At 38.5% G+C, this 23,242-nt stretch overlaps 1 protein-coding gene across 1 annotated transcript in view; it reads right to left on the bottom strand.

Annotated features, from left to right (window-relative positions):
* SCUBE1 (signal peptide, CUB domain and EGF like domain containing 1) overlaps positions 1-23,242 on the bottom strand; it is a 205,805-nt gene that overhangs the window by 49,829 nt on the left and 132,734 nt on the right. Inside the window, exon 8 of the mRNA XM_082051669.1 lies at positions 18,792-18,908. Coding sequence (XP_081907795.1) covers positions 18,792-18,908 — 117 coding nt within the window. The remainder of the gene's footprint in view (positions 1-18,791; positions 18,909-23,242) is intronic.

Below are 23,242 nucleotides of genomic sequence, written 5' to 3'. Positions count from 1 at the left end.
TTTGACACCGCTGCTCTACATAATACCATGAGACTAGAGGCAGCAAGTGCTTTGGTGTCAGTTGTGGTCACCAGCACAGGTGAGGACCAGCAGTGACAACGCAAGACTTGCCAGGCATTTCCATTTGTAGAAATGATTCGTCCCAGCTCCGGTATGTGCAACTGGGACTGTGTTGCAGGTCTTATGATGGATTACCACAACAGTCCTCTCCTGCGCAGCACAGATGTACCTAACCATAGTTTTGCTTGCCCTGACAAAACTGTTGGGCAAATGGAATTGTGAATTAAAATTACTAATATATTACGCATCATAAACACACACAGTAGTCATCCATCATGAAGAAGATCTCTTTTACCCATGATAAGAACAACATGACCTTTGGGCTACTTTGCTGCCTGAGACTGCTTGAAGCAGAAATTACTTGCAGCCTGTCAAACACCATTCTGAAGTAAGGATTGATGTTTTAAATGATGGCCCCTGGATTTCACATATTAACTTCCAAACTATAAGGGACAAAAATGAAACCCTCCTGCCCTCAGAGACTGGATTTAAAGCTGTTAATCATTGTAATTCCACTGACAATGCAGCATTTCAGTTTTACACCAGCAATTTTTTGGAATAATCCTGAACCAGGATCTGAGTGAAACCTGGGAGAGTTCATGGGAAAAGAAAGTATTTATTCAGTTCTTGTAGCTGGAAAACATGATGTGGCCTTGTGAAACTAGAAACAGAATAGAGGTCAAAACAGTTAGCTGCAAAAACATTCTAAATAACACAAATAGCGCCAATGTCTCTGCTTTCACTGTATTTCTTTCCACGGCCATAGCGAGACTGACAAGGCATGTAAAAATTATTTCACTCTATGGAGAGCAATGCATTGCTGCATTTCACTTGAAAGAGAGCAGTATCCAACCGTATCATGTCTAACTGGTTCACAGAAATTGCACCATGTCTATACCCCACTATTTTTCTTTCCATAGCTATAAATAATTCATGTCACGAGCCACGTGAAAATAAATGATTCCACTGTGTGAGAAGGTAAGGCCCCATTTATCTTTAAACTGACTGGTACCCAACTTTGTCAAGTGCCTTTTGTGGTCTTCACAGAGAGAACACATGTCTACCTATCATGCAGGAAAAGAAAACACAGTGGAAACCCATCAGGGTATCTCTACCAGCTTAGAAATTACTTGGTCACATCTTTCCATACTATTATTTGGTCTGGATGGGAGTCATAAACCTGGTGTCTTCACACATAGTTCTCAAGTGGCTCCTTTTCAAGTGGTGATGCAGGTTGCAGAAGAACAGCTCCAACTTTCCACAGTGCTCTGCTTCGCTGCATCCCCAGAAACGCAGAAGTATATAAAGAACTGTATTTCTCCACAGGGCGTTGTATGTAAAATGCCCCAATGATCAGTGTCAGACAACGTGCTGGTCATTTCAGACTAGGAGGTCTGATGGGCTTTTAGTGCATCAGCAATGAAATCCCAAAGGATTTTTCTTAATGCAGTAAGTCAATATTGTTAAATGATACCTTGGTTATACAAGCTGCTGATCTGCTACAAATACCAACTGATGTGCTCAGTACAAATGGGAGACAAGCAGAAATGCAAAATACAGACCAATGAAAAACCACAGAAGCATTAAAATTTACTAGTAAAAAATGTCAGATGCAAGTATGGCATAACAGGCAAGCCAGCACTCAAGCCTCCCATTAGCTCTGAAAATGGTTAATTCCTCTCCTTCCATGCAGCTAAAACCAAACAAAAGCAAACAGAAGATTTGAACAAAGGTAGCTAAAATCTTCTTTAAAGTTGTAATATTTGGGTGGAAAAAGACCATCGCAAATATTAGGCTGGAGATGGAACTCTCCAACACCCATGTAAAATTCACAAATAGCTGACGAGTTCCACTCCAGCTTCTGTGAGCCCCTGCCATCTCTATGTGCATTGTTAAGTTTGGGCTTGCAGCAAATCCCATAAGCAAAGGCCTGGCATCAAGAAAGCCACTGTGATGAAGCCAAGCACGACTACTCTCTGGATCTGCTTATGTGACTCTGGAGCCTTGTGGCATTTGCTAATAAGTCACAGTTTTGGTACATAGATCCAAGTGCTCTATTAAAATGCCCTTTCTTTGTAGTTATTTTGCAAAGCACTCCATATTTTTTGGACAGTCAAAAGCTAATGTCAGAAGAATGGAAGACATAATAATTTTGGAAGAATAAAGAAGGAATAAATAAAATATTTCTGAAATAAGTGGTTATCCTAAGTTTTCTGAGGATCTCAACATATGAGGGAGGCAGTGGAATCAGCTTTAAATAAAACTTTTCAGCTTTACATAAAGGAACAGAAACTCAGATGCTTTGTGGTAACTTGCATAGCCACAATTTGACTAGATGAAACAAGCAGTCTGTTATTTCTCATGTCCTTATGATGATCAATGGGAATGACTGGTTCTGTTCCACTTGTGCCTTTTAAAGCTCTGCTCAGCATAATTCATATTTCGAAGGATCTGGTTCTGATCATGGTGCACGTGTGCACGCCTCTGTGCCTGCGTGCATATAAACTCACAAAGATTTGCCTTGCTGCATACAAGTCAGAAAACAAATTAAAGAGTATGGATTTTAGGCAACTTAGAATTTAACATTTCACATAAGCTGCTTAAAGGCAACTGAAAGGGCAATCAATGTGCAGTCTTCACTTAGCTGTTGAACAATGATGAATATGGAAATTTCCAAAGCCTCATCACAGGCGGAAGTGAGGCTTCTCCTTTCAATGGCTGGACAAATATTTGAACTGATTGTGTCTGTCTAATCCTTTGCAGTTTTAAAATGCTACCCAGCTTCAGGAAAATGAGAGTCCCAGCTCAACCTAAAATCATTATGGAAGCTTCATACCCTTCTTGTTTTTATTAATGACAGCATGTTAGGATTAATAATGCTATTGCCAGCATACAGTAGACATCAATATAGACGTATTTTCTGCAAAGTGGGCCAGTCTGCTAATTCTTCTTATTCCTTGCTTTCATACTTTTCCTTTTCTTCCCTTCTCTCTTCTCATGCTTCTACGAATCACCACTGTCCCCCAAACCTTATAACTAGGGTTGCCTTGTTGACACAAGTATTAGTTCCCTGATACATACAGACCACAAAGTACTTTATAAAGCAGCCACAAAACTTTTAAATCCCATGTCAGAGGTGGGGAAATAGCGGCACAGACAAACAAACTCATCCACACTTGAATCCAAGCCCAGTGCACAACCAAGCAGATTGCTTTGCTTAGATGGTGTATCAACCAGCACAGGCTTGCAGAAAACACATGCTTTTTTACGTGTTTCTCCGCATTACAAATATTACCAAAGCCACCAATGCTCAGATTCCAGTTATTTTAACATTCATCTATCACTTTGCAATAAAACTGGAAATATACTGAGTAACTCGGGTTTAACATAAGCATAACCTATCGGGCTATACTTGCAATGCTCTAAACAACATTTTCCGCAGTGTCTTAAATAAAGCATGCCAGGGATATTTTATTAAGGTATAATGATAATTTCATAACCCCGGACTAATTGGAGTCAGTGCCACCACGAGAAAATCTAAATGAAAATACAACTGCTGCTGTTCCCTCTAGAAAACATGGAGCCAGCTGTTGCCTGGTAGTTTACCGGGATTTAGAAGTCCCAGTTGCAGTTTTACAAAGGATTTATCTAGCAATTTGGGCAAGTTGAACCCTCCTCTGCTTTACTTCACCTGTATAATGGGGTATTGATATTTTCAGGACCAATACTTTAAAATGGATTATCATAATTTAACAAAGCATTATGAATCAAAGTCATTTACTGTCAAATTTTTTTAGTCAAATGACAGTTGTTTTTAATTTGCGGTCTGGGCTTCTGAATGGTTTGATACAGCAGCAAGTTCCATGTTGGTAGTGTTTTGCCCTGGAGGATTTTGTGAATATGTGCAGAATTGTACGGCCGTCTTTACTTTATGAAGGTACATGTGCTGTACCACCACTCTACCTGTGACTGCATAGTTCATCGCCTCTAATATGCTTTGCATGTTTCAGGGAGGAGTATTTCCATTTATGCAGTGTCTTCTACTTGAGGATTTCAAAGGCCAGCATCTTATCAACTTCATTACATTAAACCTACACAACACATCTGCAGGAGAGATAAGTTTAATTAATTCTCCTTTAACAAATGTGAAACCGAGACAGGCAGGGTAGTGTGTGACTTCCCTGCATCAGATAGCTACAAAATGAAAAAAGGCATATATTACAGCACCTCTAATTTGAGTTTTGCTCTTCAGTGACATCCTCATTTTCCCTCCCACAGTGCTAATTAACTGTAATGTATGATAATCATTACTGAATTGAAGTTCCACTAAGTAGCAAATGAAGGTTCTCTGTTTAATTAGCTTTATGGCTAGGCTGTGGGGCAAGGCATTTTCCTAATTAACAGAATTAAAACTCGACTGGGCAGACAGGAATGAGTGTAATTAAAATTTAATCTCTCTCATTCTGAAAACAGGCTGCCCACAAAATAGGGAGCTTTGTGTAAATGCTCTTAGAGCGCGGAAAGGTTGAGGCAGGTTTCAACACATTTCCCTCATGTCACTTTCTCCATTTTCACCTGTTATCTTTGCAATTTCATGAAGAAACCTGTTTTCCAACCCAGATGGTAATCTGTCACATATGGATTTAGGTGTCAGCTATTCTCCTCCAGGACGTATCCACTCTGACAGTATCCACCAGCCAATCAATAAAAGAGTCTGCCAGGCTGCCAAGAGATCAATCACCTTGTAAAACAAACATTATGACCTATTATTTTCTTATTACAGTTAATTAGATTTATAAAGCACAAAAAGCTTCGAAAGTTAAAAACTTCGAAATGCTGTCAGAATAGTTTAGGCCCTGGTTTCTCATTTGTGAAAGGGAAGGGATTTGCTCAATCTAATGTGAAAAGAAAGGATTTTCACTTAAAATTTTTGCTGAACACCGAATGCTTTTTTAAACTTTAAAACATGTTAGTGCAATGCTATGAAACCAAACAGTGCAAGCTGTCTCAGGCTGTGACACCAGAATGTGAAGTGGACTGGAGACATAAAAAAAATAGACTGATAAAGTGATTTACTGTCTAGGCTGAACTAAATGCAAAACCCCTCCCTGCCTGCTAGCCCCTGCCCCTCCCCCAGCCACAGGAATACCAGAAAACAAAGTTTTCCTCCTGCTGTAACATTTTTTCAATCAAAATGCTTTTTATAAAACAATGGAGAGGAAGAAATAAACGTGCGGTTAAGACTCCCATCATTATTTCAGGACAACAAATAAAATCTCTGTTTTACAAAGCATGTGGACAATACAGCACATCAGACCCTGGGAAATTCAGAAGGTAACAGTGATCATGTAAACACATGCAGACCTGGGGGCTGTGGTTAAAGTAGTGGTACAGGAATGTGCAAATATATTGTGCTGATTACTGTCTACCTTAATTACTCACACAGCCACTATGACCACAATAATTCTATGTTTAATGTTTCTGTATTTTATGCAGGAGGAGCTGAGGCAGAAGTTGCTGAAGATTATACACTACGGCAACAGTAAAGGAGTTAGTTCAGCATCTCTTAATGTATAAATTGGACAAACCTGGGGAGCTGACATCCCTGGGCATCTTCTCTGTACCAAGGCTCACTAAAAAACAAGGCCTTGCCATTACACTGTTCCATTTTTCTGTGTAATCTCACAAAGAGCAAAGGGGCAAGTGATCAAGCTGTGCACTATTGGACCAAGAAACAAGAATCCCTAGACTTAACAACTCAATTTACCTTTACTCATCACTGTTTTCATTTTCCCTCTTGGAATTGCTATCTGCTGAGGAAAGCTGTGTGCTTATTTCCCAAGAATCTCAGTTTGCTTCTAAAAAATGTGTTTGATTTAATGAATTAAATTTTAAAAATAAAACTGGTATTAAGGACAGTTGATGATAATGATGATCTCTCTAAAATCCCACTGAAACTATGGTAGCTTTCCTATGATAAAGCTGCTCCTGCTGAAAAGGACATCTGAATGCAATTAGCCCACAATAACTGAAATGCCTCTTTGCTGATGACCAAAAGTTAACCCCCCCGAACTTTTGGAAGATGTTACTTCAAGCAACTAGTGACCAGTTCTGTACCAGGGACGACAGATATTTCACCAAGACCAGGATCTAGCCATATAAAAAACAAGCTCTATTTTATGATAAAAAAGCAATAATAAAAGAATAAAAAAAAAATACCGTAAGTTTCGAATGTTGGTAGCTATGATTATGTGAGTAGTCAACCCTCAAATTACAGAAAGCACAGCACACTTTTACATAATAAACTGCGGTTGCTGATCTGCAGGGAGCTTTATATTGTTGAATAATTGCAAGGTCTTTTCAGCAACTGAAATGCAAAATATGACCCTCCCAAGCATTAATTTAAAGGATTTGGCATTTTCAAAGGGGAGGTTCACAAAGACAAATAACAACTGCAAGTTTCCAGGGAACAGGGATATTGCCTAGTCATGAAAAAACCCTAACTTAGTACACATGAATTTATTTTGTGGGGATAGATGGAACCCTTGGGAGGGAACAAAACTGAATGAGCTACATGGCAGCTGACCCAAGTCTGCAGTTTTTTAATGGAAGATAATCTGTTATATTACATTTGTCTGTCGTGAAGAAGTCTACAGCAGACAAATGAATTGTATGTCTTTAACCTAAAACAAAACAAAAGGCAATTGCCTCCAAAATAGGGAAGGGGCAGTGAAAGTTTCACACACATTCTGGAGTAGATAAATTTGCAGCAACAGTTAGCAGGCAGATGTTATCCGCAGTTTTATTTCTTCGATTCTGTTCTCCATCTGCTCTTCTTTTTTTTTTGGTCTTCTGTTCCATTGTTTTCTTTCTGACAAATTTCACCTGTGTTGGTACCTTCAATTTGCATTTCCTCTCATTTTTTTAAAACCCCATGGGTTTATCATTTAATTTTTCCTCATTGTGGCCTGGAACTCCAATTCTCTCTTAAAAAGTCTGGATCGAATTATGTTTATATAGCTAAAATTTACTGTTCCGATGCCGTCAACATACAGAGCCATCAGCCCACTAGTGTCCAGTTTCTCACTTTTCTGATCCCCTCCTTAGGCTCGACCACTTACAGCAACCTACCACCAAGAGTTTTCTATCTTTGCCTCCCTCAAATTCCATACATTTTCTGCTGGTGATCAGCACCTGTCTGATTCTGCAACGTCTCCTCCACCACCTATGATTTTACCACCAACTTTGCTGACCCTTCACCTCTCACTGTGCCTCCCTATGCCCCTCAGTCGGATGCTCTGTCATCTTACCACATGCCAGATTTGCCTCTGCACCAACAATAGTCAACTCCCTCTTTTCTCAAAAAAAGTGGGGAAAAAATTTAGAATCGTAATTCTGAGTCACCTCCCAGTCTTATCAAGCCTTGAAACAGTTGTTTCCAGGGCAGTAGATGACTATGGCCCCCTCACTGGACATGACATGGAGCTTTCTACTGAGCTGCTCCAGCTGTCTGCCAGATGCTGTTACCATTTTCCTTACATTGGGTTGATTTTATTTGTTCTTCGTCAGAGACTGGATAACATTGATGGAATCACATAAAATGACTGTGGCCTCAGTAACAAGGCTATCACCGTCAGGCCTCAACGTTAGCTTCTTTAATCCACATTTAGGTAGTTATGCTGAAAATGTTTTTGTAGCTGCCTGGGAGCTCATGCTCTGGTCTGATTTCCTAGTCTTATCCATCTCTTCTAAAACATGCAGCTCTTTTGTTAAACTGAACTTGACCATTGCTCCTCCATCAGATACTCAGTCTTCCCTCTCCCACTCCCAACGTTTATTAGGTTTTATTGGACACAGATGGTCTTGTGTCTTGCTCATGTCCTACCAAAACAAAAATAACCTCAAGACTGCCTCTGTTATTTAATATTCCCTTTTGGCTTCAGTGGACCATTTGTCACTCCTATAAAATAAATTTAGAAAATTTCCTTTGCATCTTCTTTCAACAAATACAAGTCCACCTGTTATCTCGGCTGCATAGTCCATGCATGTGGTTGATTCATATGCCAAAGAAATTCCTGGAGAAGCATTTACTGAGTTGCACTATAACACAATCTTCTTGGTGCTTTCACAAAGAGGTTACAAGGCCTGTGTTCTCAGAAACTCTTGCCGGTACTTAAGCAGTGAACAGGACCACTGTTTTCACGACAGAAGTCCTCATTTTCCTCTCATTTAATGTTGTTTTCATTACTTTTTTCTTTGGTTAGGCAGCTGCATCTATTGTTTCATAGTACTACATCACCCACCCTTTGGTCACCTTTTTGGCACAAATGCCTCTACTTTCTTAATCATAAGGGTTTTGCCAGAAGAGGTGTATTAGGAAGGGGAAGAGATAAGGAGATCCTTTGCTGCTGGGGCAACATCTGCCCACAAAATCTGTTGGTGTCCATAAATTACTTGAGAAGTTTAAGATTCACACAACTCTGCCTTTACCAAGAAGCTATCTGCTTCCTTCTTGAAAATGGCATGTGATCTCATGACGCTTTAACTACACAGAAGCACTGGAAAATGGTCAGAACTTGTTTGTCAGAAGGCATTTTAAAGAAAGTTCATCTATTTTAGTCGAACATTTAATTGCACATTTAATCTGTGCATCACATATATAGAAAATTACTACTTTTGTTCCTCCTAAAAGCACTAGCCTTGTTACTGGAGGACCCACATTTTCATTATCATCATTCTTCACATCAGTCTCATGTTCATGAATTTATTTAGGTGCTGACTTCTTATAAAAGGCAAAGATATTCCTCTGTCCATTCTCCATTCTGTGTCATACAATTTATGCATGTAAACATTTAAAAGCTTGTTTGTTTGGGGGTTTTTTACTTGGTTTTAGGATAAAAGACAGACCTCAGCCACAAGATTTGTATTTGCCTTGTGTTCAACATGGAGAGGGCAAAGGTATTTTTTGTTTTGATTCATGACTGCAGTGGTTTGTGATAATATCTCATCTCTTCTATTTTCTGATAGCTCTTTGCTTACATGTACAGAGAAGCAAACTCAAAGGGTGTTTATATTTGAACATGCACTTATTTCTAGTTACAAACACTGGTAAGTGGTACAGAGTCATGTAAGGGGTCTGATGGAAGTAGAGTTGCTGTATAATGAACTATGAAAACTAGGTCTCGATTTGGCTATTGGGAAGTTTACTCTTGGTTTAAGATGATGAGAAGCAGGGAGAAAGTCATTCAGGGAGAAAGAATGGCTCAAAATAAACCACTTCAGTAAACACTTAAGGGTTGTTAAAAGACAACGCATACTTCAATAACTAACTTCAAAAAATTCTTTCCCCTGACTCCAGACAGCTCGTGAACTGCCTTTGACAAACAGGCTACTGACTGCTGTTGATAAAAATCAGGGAAGTCTGATTCCTCTGGAGTAGGACATTTTTCTGAGTGAGTGACACAGAAGGCACAAGAAAACCAGAGAGGAACTGGAATTTTGTGCTGCATTGACTTCCACATGTGAGTGGAGAACACAGGCCTCTTTGCAACACTGTATGAACATTCACTTTTTTTTTCTTTTTTTTTTTTCATAGTTGAGATCAAGAAGAGTCACTTCATTCCTCACTGGTCAGACTCTGAAGGGGAGTGGAATGGGTAACTCAGTTCAGATATAGTTTCAAGACAAGTCCAGTGGATACCCTATAGGGTGGGATTAGACTATTTGCATGTGCTTATGAGCATGTTATTGTGATAGGGTATGAGTTTACAGGGTGCCAGCTGTTCTATGTTACTTCCCAATGCACGTACCTTTAAGCTTGTGCAAATAGGAGGTAATTTAGCCATATGATGCAAAACCTCTAATCCCATCAGGAATTACCAAGGCTGATGTGCTTATTTTTCCTTGGGGTCAGCTATTCTTCTGACCATATTCTAAAAAATGGAACACCGTGGTATTCCTGAGAGAAGTAAAAGGCATAAGGTCCAGAATCAAAGTTGATGACCACTGAGAGCTGATGCATAGAAGAGAGGACAGACATTCTAGTTCGGTATCCATGGCAGAGGCAATATGGGCCTTGGGGATCAAAGGAGGGGTCACAGAAGGTACAGTCTATACAAAGGCCCGAGGATGATAACCTCTATCTTAGAAATGAAATAGTAATTTTCAATGCCTTTGTTTGTTTGTTTGTTTGTTTGTTTTCTGAGGTTCTTGACTTGAAATTCCACAAGGACTCAGTTTTCTGAAACGTCTGAGAAATATTCCCCTAAAAAGCCTGAAGCATATATGGCCAATCACTTGCCACTCCCAGAAATCATGGTTAAAATGTTCTGTCTGCTTGGGTCAGCTTCTTCATAGAAGGTCTAAGCACTCGCTGTATCTCAATCTGTTTCCATTTGCAAAGTTTTGTATTTTTTCCACTACATATATGAAAATAGTAAATAAAAGCCTACTAAGAGTAATCCTGTCTTTCCCTTAGTTACTTTTGACAGACTCTAAGCAACATGCATACTGTTGCTCTGGGATATCCCAGAGCAATCCAACCCAGATAGCTTTATTTATGCGCAGCAAGCCATGATAAGCTACTTACTAGCTTAATGAAAAGCTGCTCTCACTAGTCATCACTCTGACTGAGAGTAAGGCTAAGGGACCGTTTTCCATACACCGTTTTCCAAACCAAGTACACTATAAGGCACCATATCAGCAGAATGTTAACAACATTTAATCTGTTGTACACCAAATTACTCTAGCATCAAGCAGCAATGGTATGAACTAGTATTAAACTTAAGAGTACAACCACTCTATTAACTACATAAATTATCTTAAAGATCTGCCACAGAAGTAAATGGCCATTTCAGGTGCTGCAATTATCGAGGAAAATGTAATCAGAAGAAAAGGGAATGAAACAAGCAGGTCTCTGCCCTCTCTGGCTTTGCCAGATGTCCCCTTCAAAAACCCCACTGCTGCCTGTAGTCTTCTGACTGACATTTATGCTGACATTTGCTGCTGCCACAGCACCTTGACTGCAGTGGAGGTGATGACTGCCAGCAACTTACTGCATTTGAGTTTATTCTTTCGCACCATTTGCATGTATTTTTTTTCCCTTTTTTTTGATAGAGTACTAGAAAATGCTAATGGCTCATTACGGCCAATGGCTCATAATGTTTATTTTCCTCAAAAAACACGTGTCTAATGTGGAGGAAGCTAAAAAGACCTCTTCATGTCTTAAAAATCTTTGTGTTCCTAGAGGAAGATGAGCTGGAAAAAGCTTTTTTTGTATGTCCCAGGCCCTGCTCTGAGTGCCAATCCAATACATATTGACACACAATGTAGTGTAGAGCAGGCACCAATATTCCTTTCACTCTGTGGAGTACTGCAGGTATCACACTAACTGATACTGCTAATGGGAGATGCACAGAAAGTAGCCTGCAGATCTCAAGTGGGGATTGTCAGGCAGCTATGAACAGATTTGCCTCTATAAGCAATCTCTAGAAGTTTAAATTCTTGAGGAGATAATTTAAATACCTTTTACTTTGAACTGCTGATATATGTGAGTTAATTGAACAGGGAACACAATTCCAGCTTTACAGCACAGTATCTTAGTGATTCTAATGCAGTATGTTCCTTGAAGTTATGCAGAAGCTAAATATCTAAACTCTGTAAGTGTGTACCTTCTAATGGAAGTTACATACTTCAGCAGAGACCTTAAGTTACCTTACAGCATGCTTTTTTAGGGGTGTCTTTTCTAATGCTTCTTATGCATTTATGAAAAAGTCATGTATACCTTTGGTAAGATGATGGTCTCACTCAAACAGAAACCTAAGAATTTTCTGTGGCAGCCTAACCAAGGAAAACTTTTTGTATCTGAGTGACTACTTTCAAGGAGGCCTCTTTATAGTGAAGGAAGAAAACCAGAACAGTGCCCAAGCCAAAACAATAAAAAAGTTCATTCATTTGCATTCAGTTGTGTCCGTCTTGCATTTGCCTCTTAGGGGAGATAAATTTTAGTTCAGAAGACCTGATCCAAACATACAGATTTGATTCTGAAGTTACTGGGACACTTCCATGATATGAAAAGTGTGGCCACCTGTGCCACTTAAGTTCTATCTGCCTTGGTGCAAACTTGCCTGATGCATGTATTGTATAGAGGTTATCTTGCACAGGGATATATTTTACTGTCAAACTTTTACTGGCATGTAAAGAAAAGTCAGGTCAGGGACACTAACTAAACAAAACCTGAATTAATCATAGATAATTACTCCTACTGCAAAAACTTCCCCATTTAGGCAATCAGTGAAAAAAATATGCTACTCTGATACATATCCAATCAATCACAGTCAAAAGAAGGCAGTATCATAAGTCAAGGAAGCCAATAATTGGCATACCAGATTAACAACTGCATCCTACTAATAATAAACAATATAAATAACCTTCAACTCCTTCCAGTGTTTCTTTCTAGGGAAAGTAGAAACTTTTTTAGTTTCACATGAATTGATCGGGACTGACAAGATGCAATTCTAAAAGTTTTCGTCAATTTAATCCAATTTAGAGAAAAACCCTACACCAAATTCTAAGTGATTTTGACTACTGGAATGATGGAGGAAATTATAACTGGTCACAGATATTCTGTAGCCAGGAAATGAAGCCAAATTGGCCAGCTAAACTGTTCGTTGTGAGCTTTTCACTTAGTGTGTTCTGAATGAAAAGAGAGGAAAGCCTTCAACATCTGAGTCATATTCTTGTATCAAACTGATGTCAAGCATTAATTTTTAACATTTACTTTAATTAAACTTCTCAGTTAATATTTAACAAAACGTGACATATTTTGCTTCATTGAAACTCATTCTGTAACAAAACCTTTCCTCAGAGAAACAATTCTGTTTTCAAAAATTAATTCACTTTCAGAGTTTCACTTTTTGTATCCCCAAAACCCAATTTTAAATGCATTTTCCTGCTATAATAGGCTGCAGCTGAGAAAGATAAAAAAGCAATTACTATGTCAACCTACTAAAGCCAATGTAAAAATTCCCTTTAATTTCAATAAACTTTGATTTGGTCCTTTGGCTGAAATTGTTCATTAGTTTCTATGCTCCTGCTCGTCTTTTGTAGATTGCATGATGATAAGGATGGTTATAGAGTTGCATTAGTGGACAAACCATTCGACACTAAGGCATTTTTGATGTTCCCACTGTAGCGCAGTCAAGTATTTAAGCGTGTAAGCACCACATTTCTTTGCTGCATCTGAATGCAAAAGGATGGGGGCCTGTTTCAAGGAAGTAGAGAGCACACCACACTGCTGGGTAACCATGACAATGAGACAGCAGGAAGAAGAAATGTTTGCCTAAACAGCATCCAGCCACATAACCCCAGTGTAACACCGCTCTAGTTAAACAATATGCCAGAGTGCTAAGAAGGGCCTACTTACTGTTGCACAGTAAATAAAATGCCCCATCTCTAGGTGGAGATGTGCAGGGACCTTTCTGTCTCCTGAATACATGTCCATGGGATCACCTGGGCTTGGAAAAGACCTATTCATGCATGTGAATTAACACTGCTGTATTTAGCCACAGCTGGTGGCAGATTATCAATGTAACATCATATTGCTACTAAAACCACTGACATTCTAGCACAGCTGAATATCTACCTCCCTAAAATCCCATTGTCAAGCTTACCTATGCAACACAGAAAGTTAGCTAAACAAAATAATACACATCTTGCTATTACAAATAATCTACAGGACACTGCAAAGTTAAGTGGCACTTTATAGATGCTTATTGAAAAGTCATATTTGAGATGTGGCTTTTGCTCCATAACCCTTAGAAATCCACTTATGCTTCTCTTCTCCTGCTTAAAAATTGTTTTCTCCGCCATTTGATGCCAGGTGTTCAGCAAGTGCAATACCCTCCACAGTTCCTCTATGCCTGTGTGTACAGAGCTGGGAAATTACATTACTCTGGGGCGCAAGAGTGCCCTGAGGGCACAGCTGCTTTGTTAAATGCCCAAGGCAGAGATGGAGTACATCAGATACACAGTCCTACATTTTACACCATGCCAGAAGCCTGTGGCCCTTCCTCTTGCTCTAATTAACTTCTTAGAGAATCCACAAAGAAAGCTCCTGTCTCTCTCAGATGTCTTTTAAAGTCATTCCCAGTCCTTCTCTAGTGTAAGTCCTGGAAGAATGCTCCCTTGCTCAGGTTGTCTCCCATCCTTCTGTAGCTGCCCTTGGGCAGATGAGCACTTTATTGCTTGATCCAGTTTGGCAGCTGGAGTTAAACAATCTTCAGAAAACTGTCCTAAGTCTAATCTAGTCTGACTGAACCCCAGAAGTTTTTTGCAAATGAGTCTCCTGCTTTATCAGCTACATAAGTTGTATTTAATATAATTAAAATGCTAAACTGATAAATATTCTCACTGAGGGCAGATTACACACAGATGCGTGGAAAGGGTACTCAGCAGGAAGGATGCACAGAAACCAACAAGCAAGGGAGGTAGGGGCCACAGAATCCCTGATACGCACAATACAGAGGATATTAAAAAGTGGGTAGGAGGCAATGTGCAATAAGCATCCTGGGCCGCTATGTCTTTTAGTCCTTTGGCTCTCTTACTGGCTGCATTAGCTGCCTTCTGTGGGATGACTTGCTCGGCATTTAAGGAAATGAACTACACTGTTTTGTCACATGCAGCACAACAATCAACAGCATCAAATAAACTCAGCATCAAGCTGGGATCACCCCATTACAATAGTGGAAGAAATTAAATAGCATTAATTAGAGGGAGAATATGGAACTCTTTCTGCCTGGGATGCGTCTCTTAGCTGACAAAAGCCTCCATGGTTTGGCTTATTAAGAGCCAGGTTGATAGGAAAGCTGAAGGGAAAAAAGGAGCATTTCCCATTGTCTGCCAACCCATCTGAGGGAATACTTGAGTTTGAGACTGACTTTTAAAGAAAAGCAAAAGGTTAATGAATTTTTATCCCAGCCACCATCAACACACCTGAAGGTCCCTCTACCTAGACCACAGACAGCACTTGTGCTCTTATTTTACCATGAGATCAGGTATGTAATATATGTAAGGGAGAAAGAATCGGAGATTAAAAATATTTTTTTCAGCTTCCAGAAGCCAAAATAATCAGAAGACTACTATAGTAGTCTTCCTATGGTCTGTGTAGCTACCTGTACATATTCCATGTTAAAACTTTCTCCACAATAATTTTTTTTTTCCTATTTTATTGACATTTGATATAAACCAGACTGCACCATGCATTAACAAAAGGAACTTGATTCTTTGAGGTACAATGAACTGTCATTTCCCACCGTGTCTGTGAAAGAGATCAACAAAACTGCTGAAGGTAGGTCCCTTGTATTACCTGGAAATTGCTTTCCTGTATCCTCCATTCTCTGACACATTGGGAAAGGGCCAAGAGAAATACCAGTTTCAGTCCTGACTCAGTTCTGTACTCTATGATTTGAATCCACCCCAGATTTTATGACAGAACTATAGAACATTATAGAACATGAAATATGATCTTGCAAATAAAGTGTAGAACAATTAGTTACACTTAATAGGGTTTATGTGCTTTTGGCAAATGAAGCATGTCTGCATATGCTCTTTCTTTAAAAACTGCCTTTCTTATTATGTGTCTACTTGCCTTTTCCTATACTAAACAGTTAATGAAATTACAAACTACTAAGCAAAAACCTGTGAACATTTCAGACAGTAAACTCTTTTTCCCATTATATGTGTCTATACAGTGTCTCAAACAGGCAAGTCCTGATTTTTGAACGGAACCATCTAGTATTTTTTGTTATTTAGAAAAAATAATATTTTTATTTCTTTCATTAATTTAAAACAAAAAAAAATCTTTAATTTAGCTGTAAAAAATAAGGAAGAAAAGTGGCAATAGATTTCCACAGAAAACCAGTCTGGTAAAAGCACACTATTGAGGAAATCACCTACAAGTGAGCTAAAATTACAGATTAATAAATTACACAATGTTCACCCTGAAGCACTCAAAAGTTCAGATGTTTCTTTGAGTCTTATTTAAGCCTCTTGTATCTAAACAACTACATAATTTCAAATAGTAGCTGCACTATGTAAAATGTCTTAAGAGAGGAAGAGGCCAAAATGGACTGAAAAATCGTGGACTTTCCAATAAAAACATTATTTTGGGAAACATTATTTGCTAAATTCAACCTAAACATATTAATCATTTTGCTCAACCCACAATTGCATTTTTTGGTTAATATATTAATTATCCCTCCACTTTCTCTCAGCTTTTCTTGCATGCCCTGTCTCTCTACTTTCCTTTAATAGATAATGGCATATGTTTCTCCCATATTTAGAAACATAACCTCTCTTAAAATGATACTTTTATGAAAAACCTCACTTGGAGAAGCTGTGACACATGATGGACTTGAAAAATCTGCCCCAAAAAGACAGGATGTGACAGCTGCATGATCTCTGAAGATGCTTTAATAGATAATCCATTGTTCTTACCACACATGTAATGTTACAGTTAGCAGGAACAATCAACTATATATATGAGAGATTGTGGGCCAGTTAAATCAATGAGAGTAAAGAGAAAAAAAATAAAAGGATAAAACCTGAGCTGATCACTCTTTTGTTTCTTATGGAACTCAGAGGAAGTAAAATGTGCACACTGAATTTCCCTACCCAGCTTTTTCCAGGCTTTACCTATAAGCAAGAGGAGCCGAGAAGGCATCAGTGTCACTCCACCAAAACGCTCAATTTTGCACTCAGAAGATGTAAATCTTAGAGAAAGTAGCCCTGACTAAGGGCGAAGCTACAGAAGAAGCTCCACTGGTCACTTCACATGCAGGATTTTTTGCAAATAGATTTAAATGAGAAGTTACTTTAGCTTCAAGGAAGCAGAATCTAGCCCCAAAATCTCACAGTGCTATATATTAGATAAATATTATTAGTTACAGTTAAAGTAAATGCAAAACATGTATTTGACCATTTTACGATGAAGAGTATTTCCTAAAATGTCGATACAGATTAAAAAGAAATGGTCTGGTTGGTTTGTTAAACCATATGAGTTAATTTCCAGTTGCTACTTATTTTAGGAAAGTAAGAAAGAATCAGCAGCATCATAAAAACACAGGTTCTGTTTCTTATATTTTATTCTCATAAAAATGGGGAAAAGAAAAAATGTGAAAGAGCTTAGAGCTAGGGTATTTGCTTTGAAGATCGGTTAAGTATTATATTTTGTCTGTAGCACTAATTATAGACTTGATTATTACATAAATATTGTTTTGTATTAGTTCTATGGCCCAACTTCTAAATTTGGAACTCTTTTTTTTTCATGATGCAGTTTCAATAATAAACATTATGATGAAGTCTAGGTGTATGTTACAGTATTAAAATGCCTCCTTTTTAAGCAGTTGCTGGAATGACTGTTATTGCTCTGCTATGGCTTAGGTAGTCTGCCTGTAAAAACGAAGATTTATTTTTATGTGGCTTGAACGAAAACGACTAATTTTTGATGTGTGCTCACCCTTAACTATTAACATCGTGTGCAATGGCAGTTTAAATGTTTTATTTTCAAATAAACAGGCAAATGGACTGTTATTTCTCTAAATACTAACAGGATCATGCCCAAGCACTGGGATTTTTCAGCCTGGAGCAAGAGGAAACCACACATTTTCTGTTTATTTTTGTGGGTTTTACTATTTTAAGTAACATCAAGCCCTGGACTGAACATTTTCTGACATTTCTGGTTACTTTGAAGGAAAAAAGTCCCAACAGTGTCTTAGCAAGTTAGGTCAACATATGCTAAATCACTGAGTGATAAAAAAGTATTCTCTGTGACAACAATATATCCAATGTCCTCCTGGATGTCCATCATCAACTCTCTTGCAATGGATCTCAGAAGAAATACATAGAAGATTGGAAAATGGTTGATGGAGGGCCTGGTCCTACTAAGAGGAATTAAAATTTACTCACATGCATAGTGCCATTAAATGCCATTCTGCAAGGATAGTTGAGCACTGTCCCTGTCTCCTTAACTGAGAACAGATGTTGACAGTGACATCAGATGCTCTTCTTTGTTCTCTCTTCCCCCGACCTCAGTTTTAACACACCCATGAAGGACGAAATGCCACGGTTCTTGTGCTGCCTTTGGAACTGTAAAATCTGAGCGTCGGCTGTCCGGTTTAGTCTTGTGCACTAGTAAACGTTTTGATTTTCCTTTGTAGCTGGCTACTTACGTCTTGAAGGGGCAGAAATGGACAGCTGCCTGGGGTTTTTTGAGCAATGCCTCTGCATCCTGTGTTTGGCTTCACTTTGTTACCTTCAAGTAATCAACTGGTTATTACTAAGTACTGACGGAGAATTTTAACTCACTTTTTGAACAGACAAATTCAGACACCACTAGATGACTGAAGTTTTACAAGGGTATCGGACCATCTTTTGAAACGGAAGGCTTTTTGCAGCCCAGAGTTGTTCCTCTAAATCCCTGGTCAGTTTGAAACAGTTTGACCTCTGTATCTCATTTCTTTGCAGTAATAAAACCCTCTAATAAATAGAGAGAAAAATGACTGAAATAGGTAAATACAGAAAAAATAAGGAAGGAGAAAGCTAATGAACTCAATTGCAATCACTCCGCCAGTATTTCCTTAACTTAAAAGTATTGATTAAATAACTGAATATTTACATCTTGCACTGGAACTGCTGAAGGCAAATGATGCATTGCAAAGCAAACAGAAGCTGACCTTTGCACGTTTTCCCATCAGGCTGCAGGGTAAATCCAACTGGGCAACTGCATCGTACCCCTGTCGCGGTATCCTTGCAAGTCCGATCGCAGCCTCCGTTATTGACAGCACATGTTTCTGCAGAATGAGAGAGAAAGAGAGAGAGAGGAAGGAAGAAAAGGAGTGTAATGAAATGTTCTGGGGAAGGGGAAAGGCACCGACTCTTTGGGGCAATATTACAACATTATGAAAGCAATCTAAGTTTAAGCAAACCAACTGAAACAAGCTCTCAGGGTCGTCAGGGCCCACATACTGGTTTTGACTGGTAAATCATTCCCACAGGTCATGATTTCTTTCTCCCCCCAAACTCGTGTTTTTATTTATTATTTTTAGTTAGTGCTTTCGAACAGTCTTAGACAATAGGATGGGTTATTACGTATGAAACAAGCTTAAAAAGAAAAAAAAGTGATTGCCTTTAAAAGCAGAACCAAACATTCAATCTGTTTTGTATCAGTCAGTGTCTAGCTGAGGCTTTTTAAGGTTCATTTTTTTAAATGATGTTGTAGGCATAATGAACTTTAAAAAGCAGCAGGAAGCAAAGCAGAGTGCTAGACTTGGAACTGAGAATTTAAAATCCTTAGTTAAGAAAGAGTTAATGGAAAATGAACTACATATATCACTTTGACAAGAATCTACATGCCCAATCTGTTCTTACTGAACTACAAGCAAAAGGCATCTGGGTTTTGTCCACTTAAAGCTTTTTGCAAATTGAAAGGAGTTTGGAGTGGGTGGGAGGGCATAATTGAGGTCACTGAACCCATTCCAAGCTGTGTCATTGAAATTTCCCAGTGCTTGTAGTATGTAGAAGGGTGGCTGGGCAAACACAGGCAAGAGAAAGCTGCAATACTTCTGAGCTTTTACAACAGTGGGCAATGACTATTAGGTACCACTACATTTAAAAAAAAAATCTCCAACTTCATAACAGAAAAAGCAAAAACCCCTCCCTCATTGCCATTCTTGTCTGTTACTCGTGTGTGCACATGCGCACACCGTACACATACATACACACACATACACGCATACATCCATAAAACAGATAAAAGGCAAGTGAAATGATTAACATTGCTTTGATCCAGAGAACAGAGTGGATGTAAGGATGCCAATTTAGCATGTCAGTTTGAACTGTGCATTTATCTGAAAAGTATTTACTTCAGAGAGCAAGTCCTTTTAATAGTATCTTTTTCAGTTGCTCTGGCTTTGATTAAAATACCCTCCTGTTCCCCAAGACTGCCATTATTCTACTCAGCTCACCTCATTCTGGATTTCCCTAAAGAGGCTTTGTCATTACCTACTCAGATTTACAGACTCCTATTGCTGAATATTCACAGTCTGTGTCACAATTGTACCCTGTGGACAGGGTCTGACAAGAAGCTATAGGATATGCTAATTGGGAATTGCCTTAGAACAGTACATTGATCAAAAATTATTTACATGGAACAGAAAAGGCTTTATCTTTCAATGACTAGCACTAAAAGATTTTTGTTTTGAAGTAGTCTCTGCTAATGCCCTCAAGGTGAACTTAGACTGGCCCTTTGGAGGGACTTCCCTCTTTCAAAATAAAAGAAAAAAGTGTAACTTCTTTTTTTTCTTTTGCACTGGGCACAGACCTCTCCATCAGTTGTGGAATGAGCTGCTGGCACTTACGAACAAACGGAAAGCAAGTGGTTGGGGCACACATGCATTAACAGCACGGGACAGAACTCTGCTGTCCATATACATTCACACATGCTCTACTAGACAGATTTTATATTTTTTATGCCATGTGTGTTATGTAATAACATCATGTAGAAGCAGCAATCAGCATACAAATGGATTTGCATATAACTGCCAGCAAGCACAGCTAACAAATGGATTGACACGTCTTTTGGAACAGCTTTCTGAAAAGGGAGCTGAGTCTGCAACTCCTTATTTCCAGGCAGAGCTCTTGCTCACCTTAGGTATGACTTGCAGGACCTGAACCTAACTGTTTCAATAATGTAGTTCTGATTTTCATTTACTCCCCTGGGAAGGACTATTTTATAGACTTTGATGCTGACATTGCTGCTTGAAGAATTTTTCTGTAAATGACAATGCTGGCATTTCCATTCGTATGTGAATGTGTGTGTGTGTGTCCTCACTGGCCAACATAGCAAATAATTTTATGTTTCAGAGAAGGGAAAAAGTTTCGGGTCATTTAAAACTTTTTCACTTGGGTAGAGTTTAATGGTAGGATGATCTGCCAAGAGTAAAGAGTTAAGGTTAAAAACCAGGAAAAAGTGCTGAAGATGTACGTTTGGCATGGCACTGCGAAGAGCAGTAAATCTTACACTAGTAGATTAACTTTGGCACATGAAGAGTCCTTTATTGCAGTTCATCAACACAAGATGAACATAAGCAGTAATATTTCTGCTTTCTGGATGACATCCAGTGAAAATGAATAGACACAACAATTTTTTTTTCCCATGGCATGGATGACTGGATCTATAGGGTAAGGGTCATTCAGTGAACAAGAGTTTTTTCTATGTATAAATAGAGGGAATTAAGCCAGCTTTTCTTATTTTCACAGAGATTTAGTAAAACAAACCAAAAAGGATAAATACTCATCAGCTTTCCCGGTGACTTGGACTTTAATACATGACGAACTCTAACAGAATGAAGATGCAAGTGAACAAGAGGACATCTGCCAATACATCTAACATTTCGCATAATCGGAGAGATGTAATGATGAAACTCCTTAAATTCAAGGTCATGAGAACACGTTGGTAAGAGAAAGCGAACATGAACAGTAGAATGTGGCAAAAAGGTTATCATGAGCTACATCAAATAGAATATCTAAGATCTATGTACAAGACAAACCGAAGCGTATCACCACCTGTGTTTCTGTTAGAAATTGCTTCAACTCATTCTTCACCTCATGACTATCTAACTTGATTATATACTTGAAATGCAAACACAAGTTCTAGGTCTGAAATAAAGAGCAGAAGCAAACGACTCATTTCCAAGCTATCACATGGGAGAAGCTGTACTTATATGGAAGGGAAAGAACGGAAGTTCAAAATTTATGTTGATACTGATCCTACAGACCATTTTCCACTGTTTTTTTTCACTGTGAAAGGCAACCTCAGTATATTTATTACTCTTTCTTTTATTACTCTTTTTAAAAAATTTATTTTCCTTGTTTCAGACTTTTTGGCATGTTTCTGATTTTTTTATTTCTGATTTGGGAGCAGAAAAATAACTTGAAGACACAAATAAAGCACTGTCATGTAACTGACATTTAGATTCCTTCTGAATTATGATCAAGCTCATCATTTGAAACTATTAGACTTTCCTGTGAATTTGAAGTGATGTTTACAGCCCCACTTACATCCTTATTGAATTCCCACTAGAAAACTCAGACAGAGACAGGGATCTAAAGAGAAGGACATCTATTTACATAAGGCAGTCTGGGACAGCTTACATTCTATTTTTCCACTGTAAGCTCCTAATTCTGGAACAAAGTCTCATGTATCTGCTCCCTGGATCTCTAGACAAGAAATAACCAAAATCATTATCAACATGCTATACCAATGGCTTGCTCAGCAGATTTATTGTTTTAACAATAGTCCATTGCACTGTGGAATAAGCACTACTTCTGGATATTAAAATATCCTATAAAAAAGCAGAAGCTTGAGCTGTTGGTCATTCAGCACTGGATCAGGAATGTTGACTAAGTTACCAGGTGAAGTTACATGGGTATTCAGCCCTTTAATGTGTCACTTCAGTGTCTGCAAGAGTTTAGCAATAACAGATCAGTTCTCCAGGTTCTAGTTGCAAAGTTTTTGAACTGAAGCAGAATCTCTACCAGGTGGCAATAGAGCCTGGTTACTTTCCTAAAAATAAGACTGACACCAGAAAGGATTTATTTGGCTTTGAATGTGACTAAATGCCTGAAACTCTGAACACATATGTCATGGTTTGGGAACATTTCTGAAAATCTAAATTTCGGCTTATTTTATGAACCAGATAAACATAACCATTCAAACTGTAAGCTTCTATTCAAATCTGTTTTTTTGAAGTGGCCAGTTATTTCATAAAGCCATTGAGAAAGTGCCTTGGGGGCAGGTGTCTCCAAAATCTGCTTCCAATTTTTGTGACTTCATTTTATCTCTATGATCAAAAGAATGTGTTGTGATTTTAAGGCTGTAACTCAAAATCAGGAAAATCTTGGAATTTTTATTATTCCCTTTGGCAGCCTAGGTCAATTTGAAGAAAGATCCAAAACAATGTTTTAGGAGCTGAGATACAGTGCAAAGCAGAAGAAACACAGGTCTGTAGGACTAGAAGGGACACATCTGAAGATCATATGGTCATATATGTCTTAGTGAGGTCACTCTCTATAATCTTTGGTAAGTCATGAGGACAAGGTAGCATTCCTGATGACTGGACAAGGT

This window comes from Streptopelia decaocto (assembly GCF_964273445.1).
Source record: "Streptopelia decaocto genome assembly, chromosome: 1".
Classification (NCBI taxonomy): domain Eukaryota; kingdom Metazoa; phylum Chordata; class Aves; order Columbiformes; family Columbidae; genus Streptopelia; species Streptopelia decaocto.
The sequence above is the reverse complement of the archived record's forward strand: the minus strand, read 5'-3'. Positions and strand labels throughout refer to the sequence as shown.